Source organism: Furipterus horrens, unplaced genomic scaffold (assembly GCF_987537825.1).
Source record: "Furipterus horrens unplaced genomic scaffold, mFurHor1.1.pri manual_scaffold_10, whole genome shotgun sequence".
NCBI lineage: Eukaryota > Metazoa > Chordata > Mammalia > Chiroptera > Furipteridae > Furipterus > Furipterus horrens.
In genome coordinates, this window is record NW_028327180.1 from 95,565,518 (window position 1) to 95,587,789 (window position 22,272).

At 51.7% G+C, this 22,272-nt stretch overlaps 1 protein-coding gene across 1 annotated transcript in view; it reads right to left on the reverse strand.

Annotated features, from left to right (window-relative positions):
- Window positions 1–22,272, reverse strand: part of SLIT3 (slit guidance ligand 3) — a 519,220-nt gene that overhangs the window by 88,329 nt on the left and 408,619 nt on the right. The window contains exons 8-9 of the mRNA XM_090288559.1: window positions 17,232–17,395; window positions 8,446–8,587 (exon numbers count right to left, since the gene is read on the reverse strand). Of these exons, the coding sequence (XP_090144685.1) occupies window positions 8,446–8,587; window positions 17,232–17,395 (306 nt within the window). The remainder of the gene's footprint in view (window positions 1–8,445; window positions 8,588–17,231; window positions 17,396–22,272) is intronic.

The following is a 22,272-nucleotide window of genomic DNA, read 5'->3' on the forward strand; positions in this document are numbered from 1 at the left end:
GGCGGGGTGGGAGCAGAAGAAAACGGTGGGAGGGACTGGCTCCCTCGGAGGCTCCATCCCGGGGATGCACATTCCTGGCTGGGATGAACCTATCCATCTTGAAGAGTAATCCCTGCCGCGTAGTAGGGGAGACAGTCCTATTAATTTGTGCCTCTGTGAGCTCATCTTCATTGGGGGAACAGAGTATTTGTTACTGGAACGGCTAATGGAGCAGTTTGCCAGCAATTTTCCCATTTCAAACAACATCTCAGCTGCTAATGTGGAAGGGTTTGTCAGGCCAACCCATAACACAGACAAATCACTCTCCAGGCCAAAGGAAGGGGGAGAGAGGGCAGAAAAACGAGGGGTGGGTGAGAGGGGAGAGGACAGATCCTTCTCTGCTGCTGGGTGAACAGTCTACAAATGAGCCTGCCACGGTCTGCTGGGATAGCCTTTGTGGCCCGCTGGGGTGCGGGGGGGCGGGGAGGCTGCTGGGCACGTGGGCGCAGGCCGCCTGGGCAGGGACCTGGCTGGGTGTCGGTGAGCCGCAGAGCATGTCACAAGGTCTCAGAAGCGTGGGCTGTTGGATGCAGCCACCGGCTGAGGCAGCGGGCTGGGAAAGGCTGCCTTGGCTGAGAAGTTCCAAGGATATTGCCACGTTCCAGATAAGCAGAGTTCAGCCTTGGTTTCTCAGCCAAGGCAGCAGCTCCGTGGGTCTCTGGGGACGCCAGTCAGGTGGCAAGTGCTCTCCAGGAATCCGGTGGTTCACCTGCCACGTTGGCAAGGGACTGAGGCTGGATGATGCCTCTGGAGGGAGCCACTGCCTGTTAGCGATGGCAGCCCCCTTGGCTTTGTAACACAACCCACTGCTCCTAGTTGTGGGACAAGGACCCATGCCAGTTAGGTTGGCGCTGGGCGTGAGGTCAGCTGGCTGTCCAGGCAGTTCACGATCAATTAACCTCCACTGTATGGGTGGCTGCCAGGTGCATGAATCAGGGAGCAGGAGATGATACCTGTCCCCAAAGGATTTAATCATCGGTGATTTAATCCCTTTTAAGACAGTCCATCACACAACCCAATTTTATTGCCACCATACAGGAAGAGTTATCATTTATGGAGTCAAGTTGATTTACGTCTATTCTCTTTTTTAATCCTTACACTTACGAGGCAAGCTGTGTTGGCCCTGTTTTCTGAGGGAAGGAACTAAAACCCAGAGGGATCAGATAGCCTGTCCATAGGGACCGAGCTGGTAGGTGGCAGAACTGACATCTCTCTCTTTCTACCCCCTGAACACACTGTCTATCTCTCTGAAAAAGGAGGAACTGAGGCCCAGAGACTAAAGGGGCCTTCCCAAAGCCACAGGCAAGTTCAAGGGGTCAAGACCTCGGGGCTTCTTCTGAGACATCGCAGAGCCTCTGCAGAAGTAGGTATTTTGTAAAAAGGCTGTAGGAGCTGAGGGAAGATGGATATAGATGTGAATATGTATAAAATATGCAGATAGAGTGCAAAGGTGTGATTTTTGAACAAAGAACAAAGAATTCCAATCTGAGTCTGTTACCCCTGCAGGGACGTCATTGTATATCCTGTGCTCTTGAGACCTGCACTGTTGGGGGGGGGGGTGTCTTTGTCTCCCGTCTTATGCTGCTATGGGTACTGGCAGGATGTCCAACCCCAATGAAACACCAAGGCCACGAGACACTGATGACCCTTGCCCCACGGCCATCAGAATTTGTCTTGAGAGGGGGTAGTTGTGAACAGTCAGCTACTTCAAATGTATAGGCAAGGGTAGCGGTAACAACATCAGGAGCTAGTTTGTCTCAGGTGCTTAGAAGCCAGGCACTCGGCTGCGTTTTACACGGCCTGTCTAACAACATTTATACCTCTGGGAGGCGGAGCCCATTGGTTATCACCATCCCGACATTAAACATGAGAAAGCTGAGGCTCAGAGATGTCAAGTCACCTGCCCAGATTCACAGGACCGGGAAGAGCTACGGCTGGGACTCAAACTCACTTTCATTCAGTTCAAAGGCCTGAGCTGTCCATCGCCGAGCTGTGCTGACTACCCTTTGGAGCAGAGGCATCTCCGCTTTTCTAGTCAATGCCTGTGCTCATCCCCTGCACACGCAAGTTTCTATGCAGCAGGTGATTTTTCCGTGTCGCCTAGTCCACAGCCTGGGACAAGCACGCAAGGATCCATGCTCCCAGGGACAAAAATTCAGCGTGAAGGACAAGAGCATAGTTATACCAGCAAACACGGGCACCCCAAGGGGTGTGTCCGAAGCCAACAGATGTTTCGGGTCTCACTTAACTGGTACATGGGTCTTTCTTTGTCTGGCCAACAATCTGCAGGCTGCAGGCTGATTTAATAGAACTAGCATAAAAACAAACACACAAGTCAAACATCCGAGCAATCTCCCAGCACCGGTAAGAACAATGGGAATACCTGAAGGGAATCTCAGCCGTTCGTGTTTTGTATTGATTTGCCCCAGTTACTTGGTGCTTCCTCAATGATCTGCCACTTGCAAACATGTGACTGAACATGACGCACTGCTACCAATACCTAAGTCAACACAATGCCAGGGAGACTGGCAGGGGTGGCAGTCACCTGGCGGAGAGGTTCTGGAGCTGGGGCTGGGTCGGACTCTGGGCGGAGATGGGGTGGAGGCGGGGAGAACGAGGAACGTCTACCATGTCAGACACTGCTCTTCACACACTGGCCCTTGTTATTCCTTCAGCAACCCCACAAAGCAACTGGCGTTACTAATATACCCATTTTATGGGTGAAGAAGTCGCGGTACAAAGAGGCAATCTGCCTAACGTCAGGTCGCTAGTCAATGGCAGAGGCTGAACTTGAGCCTAGATCGGTCTGATTCACATGCCCGTGTTCTTAATCCCTAGGCTAAACCGCCTCCCTGGGGAAGTCACCTTCAGGAGAGCGCACAATGATTCTTAGGTCTTTCCCGCCTCTCTCAGTCTTCCTGTGACTTGGGAACTCTTGTGAGGATGTCCGGTCCCCGCTGAAGGAAGGAAACTCCATGTTATCCTTCCCCAAAGTCGTCCCGGGCCATCTGGTTGGAGGAAAGGCAACGTCTCAGAGCACAGAGGTTCCGTTCCTGGTGCTTCTCTGGGCTTGGACGAGGGCTGAGGGGGCAGGTTCCCATCCAGGTCCTGTTCCTGGCCTCTCCCCTTCTTTCCCTTGGCTCCTGGCGGCTCTTCGGAAGGGCAGTGAGAACTATACGCCCGTCCCGAGGTTATGTGTTTGGTTAAGGGCAAAGGTGAGAAATGTGGGCCTGTGTGACCTGGCATTGCCTACAGGAGACAGAGGAGTGGACAGAGAGCCAAATTGGCTCTTATTATATGCACATGCTCAGATGCTTCCAACAGGGGGCATTTTTCTTTCATCTTAGAAGAAAGTCAGTGAAGAATAGTAATGGGGGACTTAAGACTACTCATTCTGTCACGTTGTGTGTGTATACACGGGCCTAAGATTTTTCTTTCTGGATTCCATTTAGATTCCAAACATTGTGCTCCTTTTCTACGTGCTATGTTATTGAATATTCATAGAAAATCTCTAGTAGATACGATGAACCCCATTTTTCGAGGGGGAGAATGGGATGAGGCAGATGTTAAAAAAATGCGTCCAAGGTAAGAGGCAGAACCAGGATCCACGTCCAGGACTATTGCTCCCAAGGCTCTGTTCTTAATTATTCTGCTGCCTACCGGCTTCCCTTCTCACCACCTGCCCTGGCCCCTCCCCTCCCCCACCCCTCCCGCCATGTGGTGGACCCAGAGCAACCTGGGGCTTTCACCACGGTTTAAGAATCACTGGTATCAAAGATTTCCAGGGCCTTTTGGCCCTTTGATGCTGTTGGCTGCTCTCGTGTCTTTGTTCAGTTCTTCCTCTCTTTTCTACATCCCCTGGTGACCAGAGTCACGAGGGACATGTGCTTCTGTGAGGCAGCTGTCTCCCTGCCCCAGATACACATGGGGTTGAGGTGAGGCTAGGTGGAAAGTGGGGAGACGTTTTCCCCTAGACGCTTTCACTTATGACTCGACCCTCCAGCGTGCCCACAGCCTTGTCCCGACCAAATCCATTTTCTTCTAGAGCAGAGGGCCCGGGGCACTGGGTGGCGCCGTGCGGGGCACAGAGCCGAAACGGAAGGTGGGGAGACAGACATGAAGACGGGGCTTGAGGTAGAGATGGTCCCTCTAGCGCCTTGAGGACCCGGGAGGGCGGACTGAGGATGACAGAGCAGAGGAACACGTGGGTCTCTGGCTCTTCCCAGAACCTGTCCCCGCTGGAGGCTGGAGCTGACTCAGGGAAGCACGAGGGAACAGCAAGAAGAGTCCAGCTGAGGGGAGTGCAGTTTCGAGGAAAATCTGCAGTGAACCATGGCGCTGTGGGTTCTCTGGAAGAAGGCTATTTTTAGAGGAATTGGCTCTGTTATGTGGGGAGACCAGCACACACTCCTCTGAGCTGCTCTGGCTTTGAAGAGAATCTCAAAGAGCCTGCCAGATTGCTTTGCCTGGGAGATAGCTCCCTCCCCAAAACGCTGGGGAGTGCAGAACCCCTCCCGAGGTTTAAGAGCATCACGCCTAGCTAAGAATTGAGAGCAGGGAGTACCGAGTCTGCCCTGGTGTCAAGTGTTCCGAAGGAGAAAGGAGAAATATGGCTCGCAGAGATGGTTATGAACACAAGGCGGGATTCTTGATAAGAAAAAGAAGAAGTCATCTGGCGGACTTTGGGGCGATAGACCAGCCACTTCCTTTTCATCCTGGGGTGCAGCCTGCAGTTTCAACTCTCTGCTCCTGTCTTCTCATCTTTCAGCCTCCCCAGCTGCGGGTCCCCTCTCAGGGCTGAGACGGCGCCGTTCAGCTGCTTTAAAGACTTTTAAGTGAACACACAGGTCCCTGAGCTCGGGCTGTGTTGCCTTTAGGAACAAGCGAGTTTCCTCCTCCAAGTTCTCTCTCATAGGCCGCCTCTCCCAGGACCCCCCTAAGCACAGTCCCGCCTCACCTGCTCTGAGACCTCAGCTTCATTTCATCACAGAGGAGAACGAGGCGAGCGCTGCCAGAGAGGTCCTAGGCGATCTCCCTGGCGGGGGCGGAGGGCCCCAGAAGCAGGGGCAGCCTTATGTGCATGCCCGCATCTATTTGCATGAAGATGCGCTACCACGGGGCTGAAAGCCTCACGCTAGCCTAGCTCGTGAGCCTATTCTCTCAACCAGAACCTTCAAAGAACTGACCTAGCATTGCGGAACAAGTTCTGGTAGAGGTAGCTCCTGCTCCTACAATATGGTTTCCAACCCCTCTCGCCACGCCTGATACAAGTGGGGGTCCTGGTAACAGCAGTAGTACTAACCGGAGGAGTGAAAGAACAGCAGCATTGCTAACGTAGTTCATCTCCTGTGCCGGAGCCAGGGCTAGGCATTTGACAGCATGTATTCACTTAATCTTCACGAGAATCATTAAGAAGGTACCGTCAGCCTCTGCACTTTTCAGCTGAGGAAAGCAAGTCTCAGAAAGGTTCTTGGCCTGTGGCTGAAAGTCAGCGCTGCGGAGGGAACGTGGGTGGGCCTGAATGCATGGTCTGCACTGTTAAGAACCTGGCTGTTCTTGCTTATTTTTGGAAACACTCTCGTTGGTCATTCCCAGAATTTTGGATGTCATAGACCTTTTATTTTGCCCATTACGGCGATCTCTCGGTGTCATACATAATATATACTTATATAGAAACATGCATTTATAATTAAACAATAATTACACATATAATTAAATGCATATTTAACACACACACACATACACACTCACACATGGCTTTCAGTGGCCATCACGTTATAAAACAAAGGGTATTTTTAATGACAACAATAACAGAATAAGGAAGTGCAGGAATTTAAAACAGAGGGCCCTCCTTGAAATTGAATAATTTTGTTCAGTGGAACAAATATCACATTGGTCTTGCTTTTCTCACTTTGCCCCACACCAGGAAGAACTCAGTAAGAATCAGAGAGCCTTTGGAAAATCACCACTCCAGGCTGTTAGCATCCCCTGTAGAATCCCACGGCCAGGTGCGAGCTCAGCAGCCCTGGTCGGGTCTGGTCTGCATGGGCCCCACCTCCAACAAGGACAGCGGAAATTTCTCTCCCAGAAACCTGAGCTGGGTACCTCTGAGGTTTCGAGATGAGGAGCAGCAGAGCAGGGTGGGCAGGCTCCGGGCTCCCGAGTCAGGGCTGGGCTAGGGGGTCAAAGGTTCTGGCTTGACAGCCTAGACTTGACCACTGAGGTTTGAGACCTGCTCCAGGGAAAATCGGTGCCTACCAACGAGAAACCCTGGCAGATGAGGGAGAAAGGAAGGGTCTGCGGGATCTGAAATGACAGCAACGTTGGCAGGAGTTCTGTCTGGACATCCATCCATCTCGGGAGGGTCGGGGTCCCTCCTTGGTGGGATGGGGAGGAAGGGGGGCTCTTATAAAGAAGAGCAAAGGGTGAGCTGGTGCAGAGAGAGAAACGGGGCTGGGAAGGGAAGTGGAAAGGCCGTGTGGGTGAGGAGAGGGGAGGGAGGAGGAGACTCAGGGGAGGGAGAAAAAGAGAAGAGAAAAGGGTGCAGAAAGGGAAGAGAGTAAGGGCAGGAGTAAGGGGAGGTGGCAGAAGAGGGGAGGCTGGAGAGGTGGTGAGGTCAGAGGGAACCCCACGGAAAGGGGCTCTTCAAAACTAGAGCCATGGACCACGAGGAGCGAAGGAGAGTTACAGTGAAATGTGAAGGGAATTCATTGCTGATTCTTGCCGATGAAGGTGGATGAAGGCCACAGAAGGTGTGGTGTGCATGTCATGCCAACTAGCTCGTAGCTACAGGAAGGGTGAGGAGGCATGGATTGTGGCCACTGGGGCTGGGGAAGAAAGTGTCAAAGGAAATCAGAGAAAAGCTGGCAAAGCAGATGAAGAAAGAAGGAACTAGGGCTCCACTGTCGTAAGTCATACGTTTCTTCTCATGTCAGTCATGGTGAAACCAAAGTCTTTAAAATGCCTCCATGATCTGGCCCCTTGTACCCCTCTGACCTCATCCCCTAACACTCCGCTGTGTTTACGCCACACTGGCCTTCTGGTACACCAGGCACACTCCTACCCCAGGGCCTTTGCACATGCTGTTCCTGCTTCCCGCAACACTCTTCCTCCAGACATTCACTTATTTTTTGTCTCACTTACTTCAAGTCCTTTCCTTGCTTGATTTTCCACCATAGAACCTACCACCTTCTGTCATATTATCTAATTTACTTTGCTTTCTTTATTGTTTCTCATACTCTTCCCACCCCTAGAACGCAAGCACCATAAAAAGCAGAATTTTTGTCTATCTGTTGATGATCCCCAAGTACAGAACAATGAATAGAACACAGTGAGCTCACCATAGATGTTTGTTAAATAAATGTGTGAATAAGAGTCAATAGGCCACCTCTTGGAGTGTGCGGGGGACACAGGGCATGCAAAGGAGGAGGAGGAGGAGATGATGAAGGAGAGAGGCGAGGGAAGTGTGTGTCCTTTATTTGGAGGGATTTTATCTAACGATGTTTTCAGTAGGAGAGTTTCATCTAATTGTGTTTTTAATAAAGCCACCTAAAGGTGAAGGTAGAAAATGAAAACAATTATTGTCGTATGAAGAGTAATCTTGGGGTTCATGCTGACTGACCCTCAACTCAATCCAGCCTGAGACACTGGCATTTCCTCATGCCTGAGGGAAGACTGGACATGATGGAGCTGTGTGGGCAAGCACGTATGATGGGACATGTGGAATCTGTGTGTACACACCAATACACACAGCCTTGTCTCTACCCAAAGACCAGCCTGGAGGACAATAACCTGACCTGAAATGGCCAGGAGCCCCTGCTGCCACTTTCTAGAGCACTTGCGCTTGGACTAGGATCATATCACCTGTGCACACACAGCGTTTCCTTTCGTTTCCACAATGACCCACTGAGAATACTATAGTCATCACAGTATCATAGATGAGAAAACTAACGAGGAGAAAGAGCAATGATTTTGCCCCAAGTCACCCAGCTAGTAAATGGTGGCGCCCGGATCTAATTACAGGGAGACTCCAGGGCGGGGACCGGCAAACTTCTGTAGACGACCGAGCGGGACATATCGGGCAGGCCAGGAGTTCCTCTGTCATCCCTACTCGCTGCTGCCTTACGAGAGCAGCCCTAGACAACGCGTAAACACACGAGTGCGGCTGCGTTCCAATAAAACTATTTACAGAGACGGGGGGTAGGCCTACCAGGCCCATGGGCCATAGTTTCCTGACGGTGCTCTAGAGTCTACGCTCTGTCACACCTGGGAAAGCCCGCAAGGCGGTTCCTGAGTGTGTTTGACGGTCAGCTGCAACAGCCCAACACGCTGCCGGTCTGCTGGAGAATCGGCTGAGATGGGGCGGTGACCCCGCCAGGGACAGAGGGGGGCAGACAGGGCACTTACATTTCGGCGATGCCCTCTGGCAGGTTGGCGGGGATCTCCGTCAAGCCCTTCCCTCGACAGTCCACAATGTTATTGCTGCAAGTGCAGGCCGCAGGGCAGGAGATGGAGTTGGCATTGCAGGACGGAGGCTCCGAGTGGGGACCTGCAGGGCCGGAACACAATGGCCAATGCCTGTCAGTGTCAGGAGCCGCCCGGGCTCCCTTGCCCCCGACCCAGCTTCCCAGCGAGGCGGCACTACCTGATAAGCTACCTAAAAAACTGTCACCAGCTGGCATCTCATCTTGGAGACGCAGCTGGAACTGGCTACATACTCAGCCAAGAGCGGAGATGCTGACCTGTGTCTGTCATGCCATCATCCTAGTCTTCTAGACCCAGCATCTCTCTTCAGGCAGCCGCACATGCAAACATGTGAACAGCTACACTGGGACGAAGGTCTCAGGGTGCCCGATGTCTGAATGACACCGGGGGCTTGGGATTTTACCTGAGAACTGGATGCTGGGGATAGACACACCTCATTCCTTTCTCTAGGGTCTGGAAGCCACTATCAAAACCAGTGGGAGGGAAAAAGATGGCAGGAGGTCCCCATTTGGGGCATCGGTGTTGTCCAGGTGTCAATGCTGCCATCAGCAGCAACATTGGGGCATTTTCAAACAGCTTTTATGTCCCAACAACATTCTGAGAAGACTTAATGCCTTAAAAGAAAGGCAAATAAGTTACCGCAGATTTTTGAAGTTGGGAACCACTGTGAATTTAAAGCAAAGTGGTACAAACCCAAGAACATGGCCTCCAAGGAGATTCTTCTTCAGAAAGGAAATGTAGATAAACATTATACATCACAGACTCACTCAAAATCCCAAGGGCCACAGAATCTGAATCACTTCCTCTGGTGGTCACATTGAATCTCTAATACAAGAAGCAAATTCAAACGTTTTAAAGACATCATGTGAGTTCTCATGCGAGGATTACTTCTTCCAAGTGAGGTCAGAATCTCAAACTTGTGGTGAGTTTTTCAAAGGTGGACACTGTGGTCCAAAAGGTAGTAGACTCAACCCGGTGGTCCCTCAGGACCGCATCCCGCACCTGTCTTGATGGCTGTGCACATCCGTCCTCCCAGAGCCGAGGGCCCTGGGTGAGACCAGACTCAGGCTAACTCTGCACAGCTTCCTCACGGCTGAGACACGAAGCTTCCGGCGGGGAGCTCCAGACAGAGATTAAGCATGAAAGAGAAAACGTCTGCAGGGGAAAATGGCTTGAGTTTGGCCTATGTGTGCTGGACAAGCGGAGTCTGGGGAGCAGAGCGAGACCAGCAATAGCGGCTGAATCAGAAGACTGTCCGCTCTCCATGCTCAATAGTCCCCATACCTGGGGTGGTCCTGCAGACACTCAAATTGATGCTGATGGCTTATTCGGAAAGTTTACCTTGCCAAAAAAGGCCAGCCCCGCGATCAAAGATTCTTATTTCCCCTGGCCTCACCTTCACACACACACACACGCACAGGCACACATACACACTGAAAAACATCCTCTTAGCTGAAGATTTCAAAAAATATTCTTGTCTAGGGGACTGGACTTCAAACTCCCCAGAGTCACGCTGGCGGATCCAACGGAGACCGTGGAAAACACCAGAGAGACGTGACTTACATTCAAAACCCTAAATGCAGCCTTCACTCTCTTAGAGACAGAGGGGCTACCGGCTTTGTCCCGAACTGGGGACGTCCTTACGTTTCTGAGAAAGTGGCAACCCAGAAAACCAGCCTATCAGAGCTGCAGATCAGGAAGAAGAGAGTGTGGTTAGAGTGTGGGCTCTGGAGCCTCAGTCTGAGTCCTTGTTCTAGCATCTCATCCCTCTGTCCCTGTGCCTCAGTTTCCCGCATCTGTAAAATGGGGTGGGGGGCAAATAGCAATGCTTTTTCATAGCATGGTTGTGTTGTTAATGCTTATAATGTATTTAGAAGAATACATAGCACCGAGTCAGGACTTAGTAACATTTGTTGTTAATGTTGTTATTATTCTTACTGTTGTTACTAATCGTCTGCAAGTCCTAGGACCTATGCCCTCTGAGCTCTTTTGTTACCATGTCAATAAATAAGGATTTGGATCGCAGATTATAAAGTCTTTCCTGGATCTAAAGACTGACTATTCCTATCCTTCAGAAAATGGAAGTAGAAGTAAGATACCTACCAGCACCTTTCCCTCCTCTGTCCCACCTCTCTTAGCGGGTGACAAAGAGGATCTACAGTGTGAAGGGCTCCTGTCTCCTCACCCACATCCCAGGGAGGTGGGACAAATGACTTCAGATGTCGGGGCTTTTGAAGTGCAGATAGTCTCCCCAAAGAGAACTGCCGGGCCTGGCCCCCCACATCCAGGGGCAAGTGCCCCTGACAGCACCAGGGACGATGGCCATCCACCTCGGTCTGCCCTGTTGGGGGAATGGTAGGGCTCTTCAGAGGGAGCAGTCTGAGGTCCCACATGTCCACCCACTGGGGCAGAGGGTATTGGATGGCTGCCCCTCTTTTGATCTGTCAAAATATTGGTTGGCGTGTTTTGGAAAAAAGGAAGGAAGAAAGACATTATATTCAAGAGCTCATATGGGTAACAGGAATTCCTGAAATTTTTTTGTTGTTGTTCAAAGGCGCTCTGTTGGACTTGTGCGCTGAAGTTCCTTCTGTTTCAGCCAGACACAGGTCGCAGCCTTGGGTCCGCTGGGAAGGAGGTGGGCCTTTCACAGGGCACCTCTGACTCTGCAGGCAGGTGCAGCTACATTTCAAGGGAGGCTGTCAAGGCTTTGAAAAAAGCTTTTGCAAAAGGTTCCCTAACAAGGTCACTAACAACACCTTTAATTACTCAGAGAGGTAATTATAGCCTCTGCTAGCTTCGGGTGGCAGCGCCCCAGCCAGGCGTTCACACTCGGTGAGGACATGACTCTCTCGTGCTGAAACCAACACTTTGGGTTGAAGGTGGGGCTGAAAGATGGGCTCGATTTCCCCGGACGTCTTCCTCTGACCGAGGCCTGCCGGACCAAGCCCATCTCCATCGGGCCTCTGAGCGCTGTGATGGCAGAAGTCCCTCCCCTTTGCTTTCCACCTCTGAACAGTCTGAGTTCAGATGCAAATTCTACAAGGGCAGCGAGCGACCTTTTCTGCCTCATTCCTGTTATGTCCCCAGTGCCTAAAACAGAGCTTGGCACAGAACACTGAGTGAGAGCATGAATTCATGAGTGACACTGGCCCAGAAGCTCTGCAGACTTGGGGCTGAATGTCACCAAGCTACAGAGGTGAGAGGTCCTTCTGGAAGGGCTCCGAGGGGAGGCCTCCTGACTTCTGAGCGCCCTGGGCTCTGGGCCACAGGATCAGCCACAGTGTGGGGCGGTGAAGTGGCTGTGGGTAGACCGGGCTCTCATGCCGGAAGTCAAAGGTCTTCTACCGCAGCTCTCAGTCGTGACCAAGGTCACCTGCCTAGTCCTCTAGGGCTCGCTCTGCACAGGGCTCCCCCGAGCTCCCCCGAGCTTGCCCACACAACCAGGGTATCCTAGGCATGCCACTAAACTCTGCTGGCAGATGCATCCCTTCTGGCCTTTCCTGTCCATGCATGTTGAGGGTGGTGGGGGTAGGAAAGGGGGCGGTGGATTTCCAAGGGCACACAGTGAGGAAACACCTTCCTGCTCAGGAAACTCTATGCCCACCAGCTAAGAAGCAGAGGGGAATGGAAACAGAATTTTAATATCAGGATAGGAAGAGTCTCTCCATATCTCCCATGGAAGGGACCATCTGGCTGTGGGCCGGCCTGCATGCACGCGTGTGCTCCTGTTGTCTAACATGTTCTCATGGGGCCCAGGGATCCTCATTGTCCTTGAGCGAGCCTGTCGACTGGAGCCACCTCCTCCTCTCCCTTAAATCAGAGCCTTGTGATGGCCTCGCACCCAGAACCCCTGCCATCTGCTCCCTAAGGTGTCCTGTTACAAGCTCAGGAGTGCCTGTGGCCTTGTTCTTCATGTCGTCCTTTTTAAGTTAGTGTCCAAGCTCTGCTCTGGGAGCTCCTCCCGTGGTACTAAGGATGTTCTCTGGGGAGGTGGGGGGACGTTCTCATCCAGAATAGGAGGAGATCGATGGGGATGTGGGCAAGTACCTGAGTCCCCTCTGGGGCCAGGCCCACCTGTCCTCCTTCACCACTTCTACCCTGGCTACCTCCGTGCCCGATGAGGAAAGGGAAGACCAATGATCACGAGGGCAGAAATGTGTCCCCTGCCAGAGCACTCGTGGGGAACGTGCCACGGTCACCAGCACGGACAGGGCGCCGATTACACCACCTCCACTGACTGCGCCGCTCCCCTCCAATGCTGAGAGACAAGGAAGGAGGGGCAATGGCCGGGGAGAGGGCCCCGCCCCGCCTTCACGTCAGCTTTGTTCTAACTGGCAAATGGGGATGATCATGACGCTGAAGGCGAAAGGCCCTGACTTATCTGCCCAAATGAGTACAGCCAAGGTCACTGAACTTAAGACCTAGAAAGGGCTGTGGCCATGGTGAGGAAACATGGGCCCTGAGAGCGAGTGTTTCTGCCCCAAGACACAGTAGTGGCCAAGCTAAAAAGGACCGTCATTCTCGCAGAAGCAGCTAACGTTCACGGAAGTTTCCTACGTGCCAGACCATGCCAAGTGCTCTGCACATATGATCTCACTTGACCCTCCTAAAACCTGAGAGGTAGGTTCCATTATATGATTCCCATTATTCTCAGGAGGAAACAAAAGGAAGATAAAGCGAACGGCCTAAGGTGCTCCTCTTGCTGTCTCCTGTGCCAAAAAGACACCCCAAGTGCCTCTTTTCCTTGCCATGAAATTGAAGACCATGCGAGTCATGAAGTCTCAAAGGGAGGGGAGAGGAGGGGAGGGGCCGAGACACGGGCTGTATGAACTACAACAGAATGGCAGAACACTCTCGTGTTAGAGCTGTGTTTACTTCTGTCTGTCTTTAAAGAGAATGTCACCCAGTAGCCTGCACAGAGTCGAAGAATCCAAAGGCCTTGCGAGCATGTGGGAAGAAATTAATTCCAGTATTCAAATTAAGCATCCCTGTTGGCCCCTGGCCTTTCAAAAGCCAACAACAGACTGTGATGACAATGGGACGCGAGCAATTATGATGAGAATATAAATGAACGTGATTTAAATACCAGTGGCACGATAATCTTGGGAATGGCTATAAACCTAATAATCTCATTCTTGCAATGTCTAATTATGGTGCTTTAATTAAAACCTCCTAAGGAGATGGGCGGCCAGTCAGGCTTACCTTCATTATCTTCATACTTAGTAACTGGTCCCAAATTAAAAAAAAAACAAAAAAAACCCAAGGGGGAGTTTCTTGTTTCCAGAGAGATACACCTATTTCATTTTTAATAATTTAAAGGAGACTATGTTTGCTGAGAGGCTATTGGATCAAACACTGTTCTAGGCATTGGGTACCTTAAATATAAGATATGGCCCCTTAATACTAGAGGACAAGATTAATCTTCATGAAAAGACATGTCACACTCAAAGGCCATGGGCAGGGGAGAGTGAGACACGCGGACAACCCGATGACTTCAAAGATGTCCCAAGGAAAGAGGTGACTGACTCGCAGGGTCAAATGTTTAATCCTCCTGGTTTACAAAGAGTGACCGCTAAAAACTTTGTCAGATTCAAGTGCCAGAGAATTGACACATGGAAGATAAAATCCTAGAGTTTTAACGCCCCCAGAAAGCCCTTCAGATAAGGATGGAAAAACCAAACCAAACCTTGCAACTCACATAACATGAGCCAAGTCACGGCCAGAGCAGAGCCTGTTCTCTGGGCTGCTCTGGGAACTCGGACCAAGCCTCAGTCCGCCTCGGGTGACATGAAGCTGGGACCGCAGACGCTTCTGGTCCCAGGGCCCTGGCCTTCCTCTGGCATCAAGAAGAGCCGACGGAGGAATCCTTTCAGCATGAGCTGAAGGAAAGCAAGCAGCCCAGGTGCAGAAGACAGGAAAAGCGGTACTAGTCAGTGAGACAGTGCCCTGGCCTTGGGAGACAGTCCTGGTTGTTTCCCGAGGGGAAGGAAAGAAATGCCTTCGACCGGAAGGGTACAGCTGACTGGGGAGACCGGTTTTGTCACAGTGCACTGCAAGTTTCTGGGTGACCTGGGTGATAAGGAGCCCCAGAGCCTGGGCTTCTGGGGGGTAGGGCTGGGCTCCAGACAGCCGCATTTAATTCGAAGGGAGATAGCAGGGAGCTGGGCGGGCAGGGCCCTCACAGGCCATGAGAAACAGGTCTTTCCTGTCTCTGCAGTGGTGCATTTGATGAGTTTTTGACATTGTCTAAGACTCAGGGACGCTTTCTGATGCGGCCTTGACAAGGGCCACTGGTGACGAGGCTACTCACCGGGATGGCTTAATTGGCGCTCCATGCCTTTCCTTCCTCCTGAGCCAATAACCTCTATTTTTAAAGACATGCCCTTGCCTCCCTCCTTTTCTTGACTGAAGTCGTCCTCCTGCCAGTTATTGGGGGAATCGCTTGAATGAGGAGCTGAACAGCCACCGTGAGGTCTGAACAGACTGCCTCGTCCAGGTGACTCGGTGGGCTCTGCCTTGGGGCGGGGCCTGCACCCCAGGCGTGGTCAGTATGTGAACCAGCCCTTCTCTGTGGCCTCTGTGGGGTGCACAGCCTGAGTCTTGCTCCACGCTGCTCTCTCTGGCACCCCTTTACCATGGCCTCAGAGACAACCTTTAACAATTAATTATTAAAGAGGGTGGGAGAAGGTGGCCATCCTGTACCCCACTAATAAGGGCGGTGGTTCATTCATCATGAATGTGCCAGACACCAGTTCCCCTAGACCATGCAATCTGCCTTTGACCTTGGCAGAGAGAAACCCTGCACAGCATTCTATTTTTAACCCGTGACAGCCTGGAAAACAGCTGCAGAACCCCTCATGGATAGGGGCCTCCAATATGATGCTCCCCTAAATTCACACCATGATGAGAGGGTGGGGATCAACAGTGTGTTCATGTCTGGAGTCTGCGGACTAAATCCTCATGTCCTCAAAAGACACCTGGCTTCTCACTAAGACGCTACAGGGCTCATCACATGGGTCTCCTGCTATAAATAGGGGAGGTGACAAGGATGCTGCCACATAACTATTGACCTGCCTGTGTGATCTGGCTGTTTCGAAGGAGGGAGGTTTGGGCCTTGGCATGTCCAGGACCCATGAGGGTCAGCCTCACGCCCTGGGTTTGGGATCCTGATTGCTGCTGGATAAGCAATGTCTTGCCACTCCTTTGACAGGAAGGAGCTTCCGTGACAAAGTAGTGTTCGTGTTCTGCGCGGCGTTAAGCTTGGCACCCACCTATAATGATGTGTTTTAACATTCGCTCTAATTAGTTTTTCTCATTAGCTCTTGGATGACTCCTGCACTCTATAATTATTTCTTTCGCTGGCACTTACGCCGATATTGTATCCTTTGCCTAATAATGACTGTAATTACAGTCGGTATCTTGGAGTTGGGTGCTTGTATGATAAACGGTTTTATTAAATGTGTTTGATGGGAAGTGATTTCTAAGTTGGCGTCTCTGGAAATTATTGAGGTGCTGCTGAGACGTGTCTGAATGTTGTTGGATAATAAAGAACTTGATGAAGCAGCAACATGACAGGAACAAGCAGCAAAGAGCGAGGTGCAGCTGAATTCAAGGAAAATTCTTCACGTATCGCAAGTGCCCACCTAAGAGCAGAGGCGAGCCGGTCTGCGCCCCGGGCCACACCGGGCACCGCAGCACACGGGGGCTCCACAGACCTTCAGCACTGAGAAAGGCCAGAAGTGCCACCCCGACCAGCGCCAAGCTCTTCCTGTCTGCCTTCCTCCCTGTACCCAGCTCCCAAGATCCTTGAGAGGCCACTGGGCCCCATTCCAGGACGGGGCTCCTGCAGAGCAGGAGGGGCCTCCGTGGGGAAGCCCTCTATTTGGTCTGCTGTTGAGGAAATCAAGGGATTAGCGCTACTTTTTCGCCACCAGAAGAGCAAGAGTTGGTGGGACTGCAGGATGGCAATGAAAAGCACAAAACAAACAAGCAGGCAAATTTAGGACTCAGTTTAAAAGCTGCTCCACCCTCCGGGCAGATCCCAGTCTCTCAGCCACCTCCCGAACGCAGAGATCTGCACTGCCTGCAGTTACGTCCTTGTGTACTTCTGTTTCCTGCGCTCCACGAACAATCTGCCTCTATTACACTTCAGCTGTCCACAGACCAAGTGCTTCCGTTTGCTCAGCACATTCTGTGGGCCCGCTAAACTAGAATAATTAAGCTCCACTTGTTAGCTCTTACCAGCCACTGTGTACAACGCTGAGTGCTTTTAATCCTCCCGCCCATCCCTGAGCTATGTATGATTATTGTTTCCAGTCTGCAGACACGCTCGGTAACTTGCCAAAGTCACACACCAGTAAGGGCCAGAGCCAGGATTTCCAGCCACAAAGGCTGACCCCAACGCCTTCATTATCCTGTCTCCCCATTTTTGCGAGCGATGGGATGACGGGAATATAGCAAATGCAAAAGTACCTAATACGTGTGAGGTTTCTTAGCACAAATGGACGATGAGGCTTAACAGAAAGTGATTCACGAGTTCTTTGAGCCTTTTCCTTTAACAGATAACACATGCTTCTTTTCTGGAACCCCTCGGGGCACTCCAGAGTTCTTTAAGTGACTCCAGAGTGCTGGGGGGACCCGGGGTCTCACACCGCGCTCTGGGCTGGGGTGTCAGTTCAAGGCCAGGGCGACGTCAGGGAGAGCCTCACCTGGGCACACATATTCCTTCTTCTGCACGTCTGCCACGTTGAAGCCCCTCAGGTGCACAGGCGCCATGCAGAGTGTGAACTGGCCCACTGTCCGCCGCTGTCGCAGCCAATCTGAGAGCCAGGCCAGGTGGCAGTCACAGTGCAGGTGGTTGGAGTGGAGGCGCCTGGGAGAGGAAGGGACAGAGGGAAGGCACTGTCACAGTGTGAAGAGGGGAGCCTGCCACGGGCCGAACAGAGTAGGCCACACCTCTTTGCCCTTTCTGCAGCGAGATAACCCTCAGGAGCCCCGGGAGCACTGCCCTCTGCACCACTCAGTGATCACAGGCCCCTCAGCCCCAACACTGTCAAGCCACAAATGACAGTTATCTTCACACGCAGGCCCTGTTCAACGGATGCCTCCAGGGTTCGGAGCAACTCACTATTTCTTAATAGTAATTCCACACTTTTCTTTCCCACTCAAGAAAGCCTCAGCACATGGATGGGGCAGTGACACCATCACAGTGACACTCCTGACTCGAGTCAAACGTCCACAGGGGTGGCTTCTGTGCAAACTTTGGTACTTGAGCCAGCATGAGTTATGATGGGGTGAAACAGCTTCCTAATCTCAATGCCCGTCTATGGTGGCGCCGGGATGGAGATCTGAGGTGTGTTTACACTTCCTTCTCTCCTGAGTGTCCGTTTAATGAACCCCCTGCAGGTGTCCTGGTGGCCCCAAAGCGGTACCACTGACTGCACAGGCAGACTGAGCAGGGCATAAAGAGAAGGTGTATCTCCACAGTGCGCTTCGTCTCCTTCCCAAGTTCAAGTCCACCTGGTCTAGCTGCCATTCTGGCTGGTTCAGGTATCTCTGGAAAGACTTCCTAACCAGTTCCAGGACTCTGGCTTTCTCTCTCTAGTAGCTGTGATTCCAGATCAATGTCTCGCCATTGAGTCAGTAAGATTCCGGAGTGATTGGCAGGTTCTACTTCCGAGGGGAGTCCTGTCTGGTTAAATGACTTGAGCTTCCTCTCCGTTAACTGGGGGCAAACCAACGACATCCAGGGGCCTCGGAAGAGTCTTCCCCAGGGCTTCCCAACATGCACATTCCCTGCGCTCTAGGTCATTAGAAGTGGTAGTAGGGGAGTTAAAGTCACAGGAGGTTTAGGTAAGTCAGACCCTTACTTGGCTTTCTGGTGCCAATTTCAAACACTCCGTCCTGGGGACATGCTAATCAGCCAGCAGCAGCATCTGGGGACTTTCAAGCACTCTGTGTCAAGCCAGTTAATACTGAGTGGTGGCGGAAAGCGTGGCCCAGGCTACTCGCGTGCCTGAAATGGAGAGAGCTGAAGGGCTCTTGACCACAATCCACTTAGCGTAAGGCCAACATGGCTGAACGGAGGCCAAGAGCAGCTAACTTGTGCTGCGTGCCAGCCAGCCTCCCTGCCTCAGCTGGACAGGTCCCATGGGGCCTTGGCAGCCTCAGGGGCCCCAGGTCCCATCATATCAGAGGAACTAAGTGGATATAATTCCCACATAGGATGTCATTTTCTTTTCTGCTGAAAAAAAATTTTTGGAAAGGTTTTTAGGATTTTGTTTTAAAATGATTAATTTTGATGTTATAAGTTTCTCCAGAGCCAATATTTAAGGTCAAACACATTTTAATAGGCTCCTGGGTCTAAGACACACTGCCTATAATGGGCTCCAAGCAACTATCCCCTTTGGGATTCCAAGTTCAGATACCACCCCCAAGCTGCTGAAGGTGCTCAAGAGGTGTGACAGGTGGGAAGGGCCTGGGGACGCAAAACCCTAAGCCAGGGGCAGGATTCCAGCTCTAAGGGGAAAGCCAGTCTTCTGTTTATTCAACAAGGATGACCACTTAGTGCCCAGGACAGAGAGGGGACCTGGGAGTATGCGTGTGGCCGGTTCCTCTTTACGAAAGAGCATGAGCAGAAGAGGGAATTCCTGGGAAGCGCAGCTTGAGCGAAAAAGACCGGTGTCCTGAGAGACGGGGGATTCCACGGCCAGACCCACATGCCAGGGAGAAAGGCTGCCCAGGGAGATGGCAACAGCGGGTCCGTCCGGTGCCTGGCAGGGCAGAGGCAGGCCGGCAGGACACACAGGCCTATGGGCGGGAGTTCTTCCGTGTGCCCAGGCAAAGAGCCTCTGAATGAGAGGGCGGCTTTCGTTAGGAAACAGGGGTTTGCTCCGCAGCAGCGAGTGCGGGCCCGCGAGCCGGATCAATGCGCACAAATTCCCGTCAGTTCCAATCAGGGGCAAGGGATCAATGGGAGAACAGAAATGAGGTTTCGGTAAGTCAGATCCTTACTGAGAGGATTAATTTCTGAGATAATCAGAATGTCAGAGGTTCCCCCTTTGGAAGATTATATTAGGGTGGTTCTTCCTCAGTTCCTAATGGCCAGCCTCAAGCCTCCTCTCTCTTCAAACTTGCTACACATGGTCCCTGTTCCTTTGTCTTTGTAGGAATATCTCCTCTTCCGAGTGGGACCGTGGAAAACAGGTGGCCAAAAATGATGTGGAGGCCACGTGAAGGCTCTTCTCAGAGCCGGGGCAGTTGAGGGACTCAGTTTCCCCCTGTTGGAATCTCACTCACCAGAAATGCTGGGGGAGTCGAGCTGAGCAGAGTCTTTCAAGATGCCTTTCATATCATGTTTGGGAGGTCAAATTGAGTAAAATCACCCCAAATACAAATATTAAGAGGAAAATAATCATGTTCACCATAAAGTGTGAGTTGTATACTGTCAGGAGTGTTTCTGATCCTCTTGAGTGAGAAGGGAAGTTATTTTAATTACTGTCAGTAATTTTGGTGAGCTGGGAGGGCAATGATGGGGGCGGGGGGGCTCCAGTGGCCCTCTGACCACGCGGGAGCTGTGGTCTCGCCTTCCTCAGCTCGTCTGCAACCTGTTCTTCTGGGTTTTTTTGTTTGTTTGTTTGTTTGTTTCTGCTGAACAGGCTGCACTCAGGCTCTGTCACACTGCCCAAACATAACGCTGGCTCTGTGCTTTATGACTGTGACTTTGGGTGGTGATTTCATGCTGGGTCTCAGTGTTCTCATCTGTAAAATGGGGATATACCTGATGCCCCCTTTGCATGGTTGTGGCGAGGACCGAAATGATTCATAGTAAGTGCTTAACACAAGGCCTGGCCCACCGTAAATCGCTGAAACAAGGTTCAATGTTATTGTTACTGAGAGGAGGCTAGCCCCAGGCTTCTGTCCACACCCAGTGTACAAGGCTGTCCTCCCTGATTCAGACACCAAGGCATCGAAGTGGCCGGGCAGTTCCTGCATGTTGTTCTGCAGCCTTTCACTGACAGAAACACCATATTCCAAGTTGGCAAAACCACCTTTACAGAAAATAAGGTGAATGAATACAAATGCCAATTTGTAAAAGGTGCCTTTTAGCTACAGATGCTAAATTAAATTTCCAGCAAATCCTTTTAGAGAGAGTCAGTGTTCGTTTTCTATAAAATGTGGCTTTCTGAATTCAATATAAAAGCTTTCCTTTAGAAATCCCATTTATGACTTCCTTCCTCTCTCCTCTGCTCCCCACTTCTCCAGCACCAGTCACCCCCCCCCCCACCTTTAATTATAGTGAAGGGGGATTAGTCAGCGCAGGTCTCCGGGGAGTTCTATACAGAGCCATCTCTGAAATTAAACTAAAGAGAAAATGGCACAAGGCAGGGAGAAAGAGAACAGACGAGATTGATTGATTGATCTGAACTCATCAGATGAGCGTCCAGGGCTACACAAAGAACCGCAACAGAAACGAGAGCCGAACCTCTCCCGCTCTCTTCCCCGACCCCATATACCCAGACAAAGCACCAGAGATCTAGACCTCGCCACCCCCCGTCCTGCGGACCTTGCCAGCTTCTGTTGTCGCTGCTTCTAAGCTGACAGAACGAGAGGAGACGTAGAGGTCACAGAGGAGCAGCCCCGGAGGCGGGCTGCTGGTTTCTGTGTAAGAGCCACAGTGTCCCGGGGCACCCCCTGCCTGGGACGCAGGCCCAGTGCCCTGAGGCCCGCCGAAGCCCTGGGCCGCACCCTTCCCCAGCCCATTCACGGTTTGCTGGGGACTTGGAAGAGGTCTTTGAAGACCCAATGGTTTCTCCTTAAAACTGCTTCACCGCACTGCCCCATTTTAAAAGCAGGGAAGAGATGTATTTTCTTGGCTGAGTTATGTTATCATATCAGGGATCAAAGGGAGAATTGGGGGACAATGACTGACTCTGGGCCCATATTATTTTTCTTCTTCTTCCTAATAACTAGTATTTGTTGTGTGCACACCATGACCAGACACACCGGAGTACATTTCACTCTCCCAGCAGCTTGGAGGCAAGCATGTACCTCGCTGTCCTGGAGGCACACAGAGAGGAAGACCCCTGCCCAGAGCAGGTGGCACACCTTGCAGTTAACTCAGGTCTGCCTGCCTCCCTGTCTGTGTGCTCCCTAGGGTACTCCATCTTGTTTCCTTATAGAGTGCTCCATGGGTCTTGGCTTCATGCTCACCTGAGATAAAGTCACCTTGTCACCAAGGCAGGGGCTCTGAAACCTCAGGAGCCCCGAGATCTCCTGGGGTGCTGGGCCCAGCCCTGGAGATTCTGATTCCATGGGGTTGGGGTGGGGCCTGAAGTTTTGCTTTTCTGACGAATTCCAGGTGCTGTTGACACTACCAGTCTAGGGACCCCCCTTCAGGAAGCACCCCTCTACGGACTTCCGGATCTCTGTGGATTACATGTTGCTTAGGGGCCATGAATAAGCCAGTTGCCTCGCACCGTCAGTCCAGATTTCTGGCTAAATAGTGATGATGATGAGGACGATGATAAAATGTTATTATCATTTACTGTCTACTCCATGCCAGAAACTTCATGTATCTAGTCTCCTCTGATTCCCACCACCACCTCCATCTACAAGAAGGAAACAGGGCACAGCAGGAATTCCAGCCATTTGCCTTGGCCCTGAGTGCATTTGGCTGAAGGCTCAGAGGGGGTGGCTCTCCCCGACAACTGTGATGCAAACACCCAGGAGGCTCTGCCAACGAGAAAA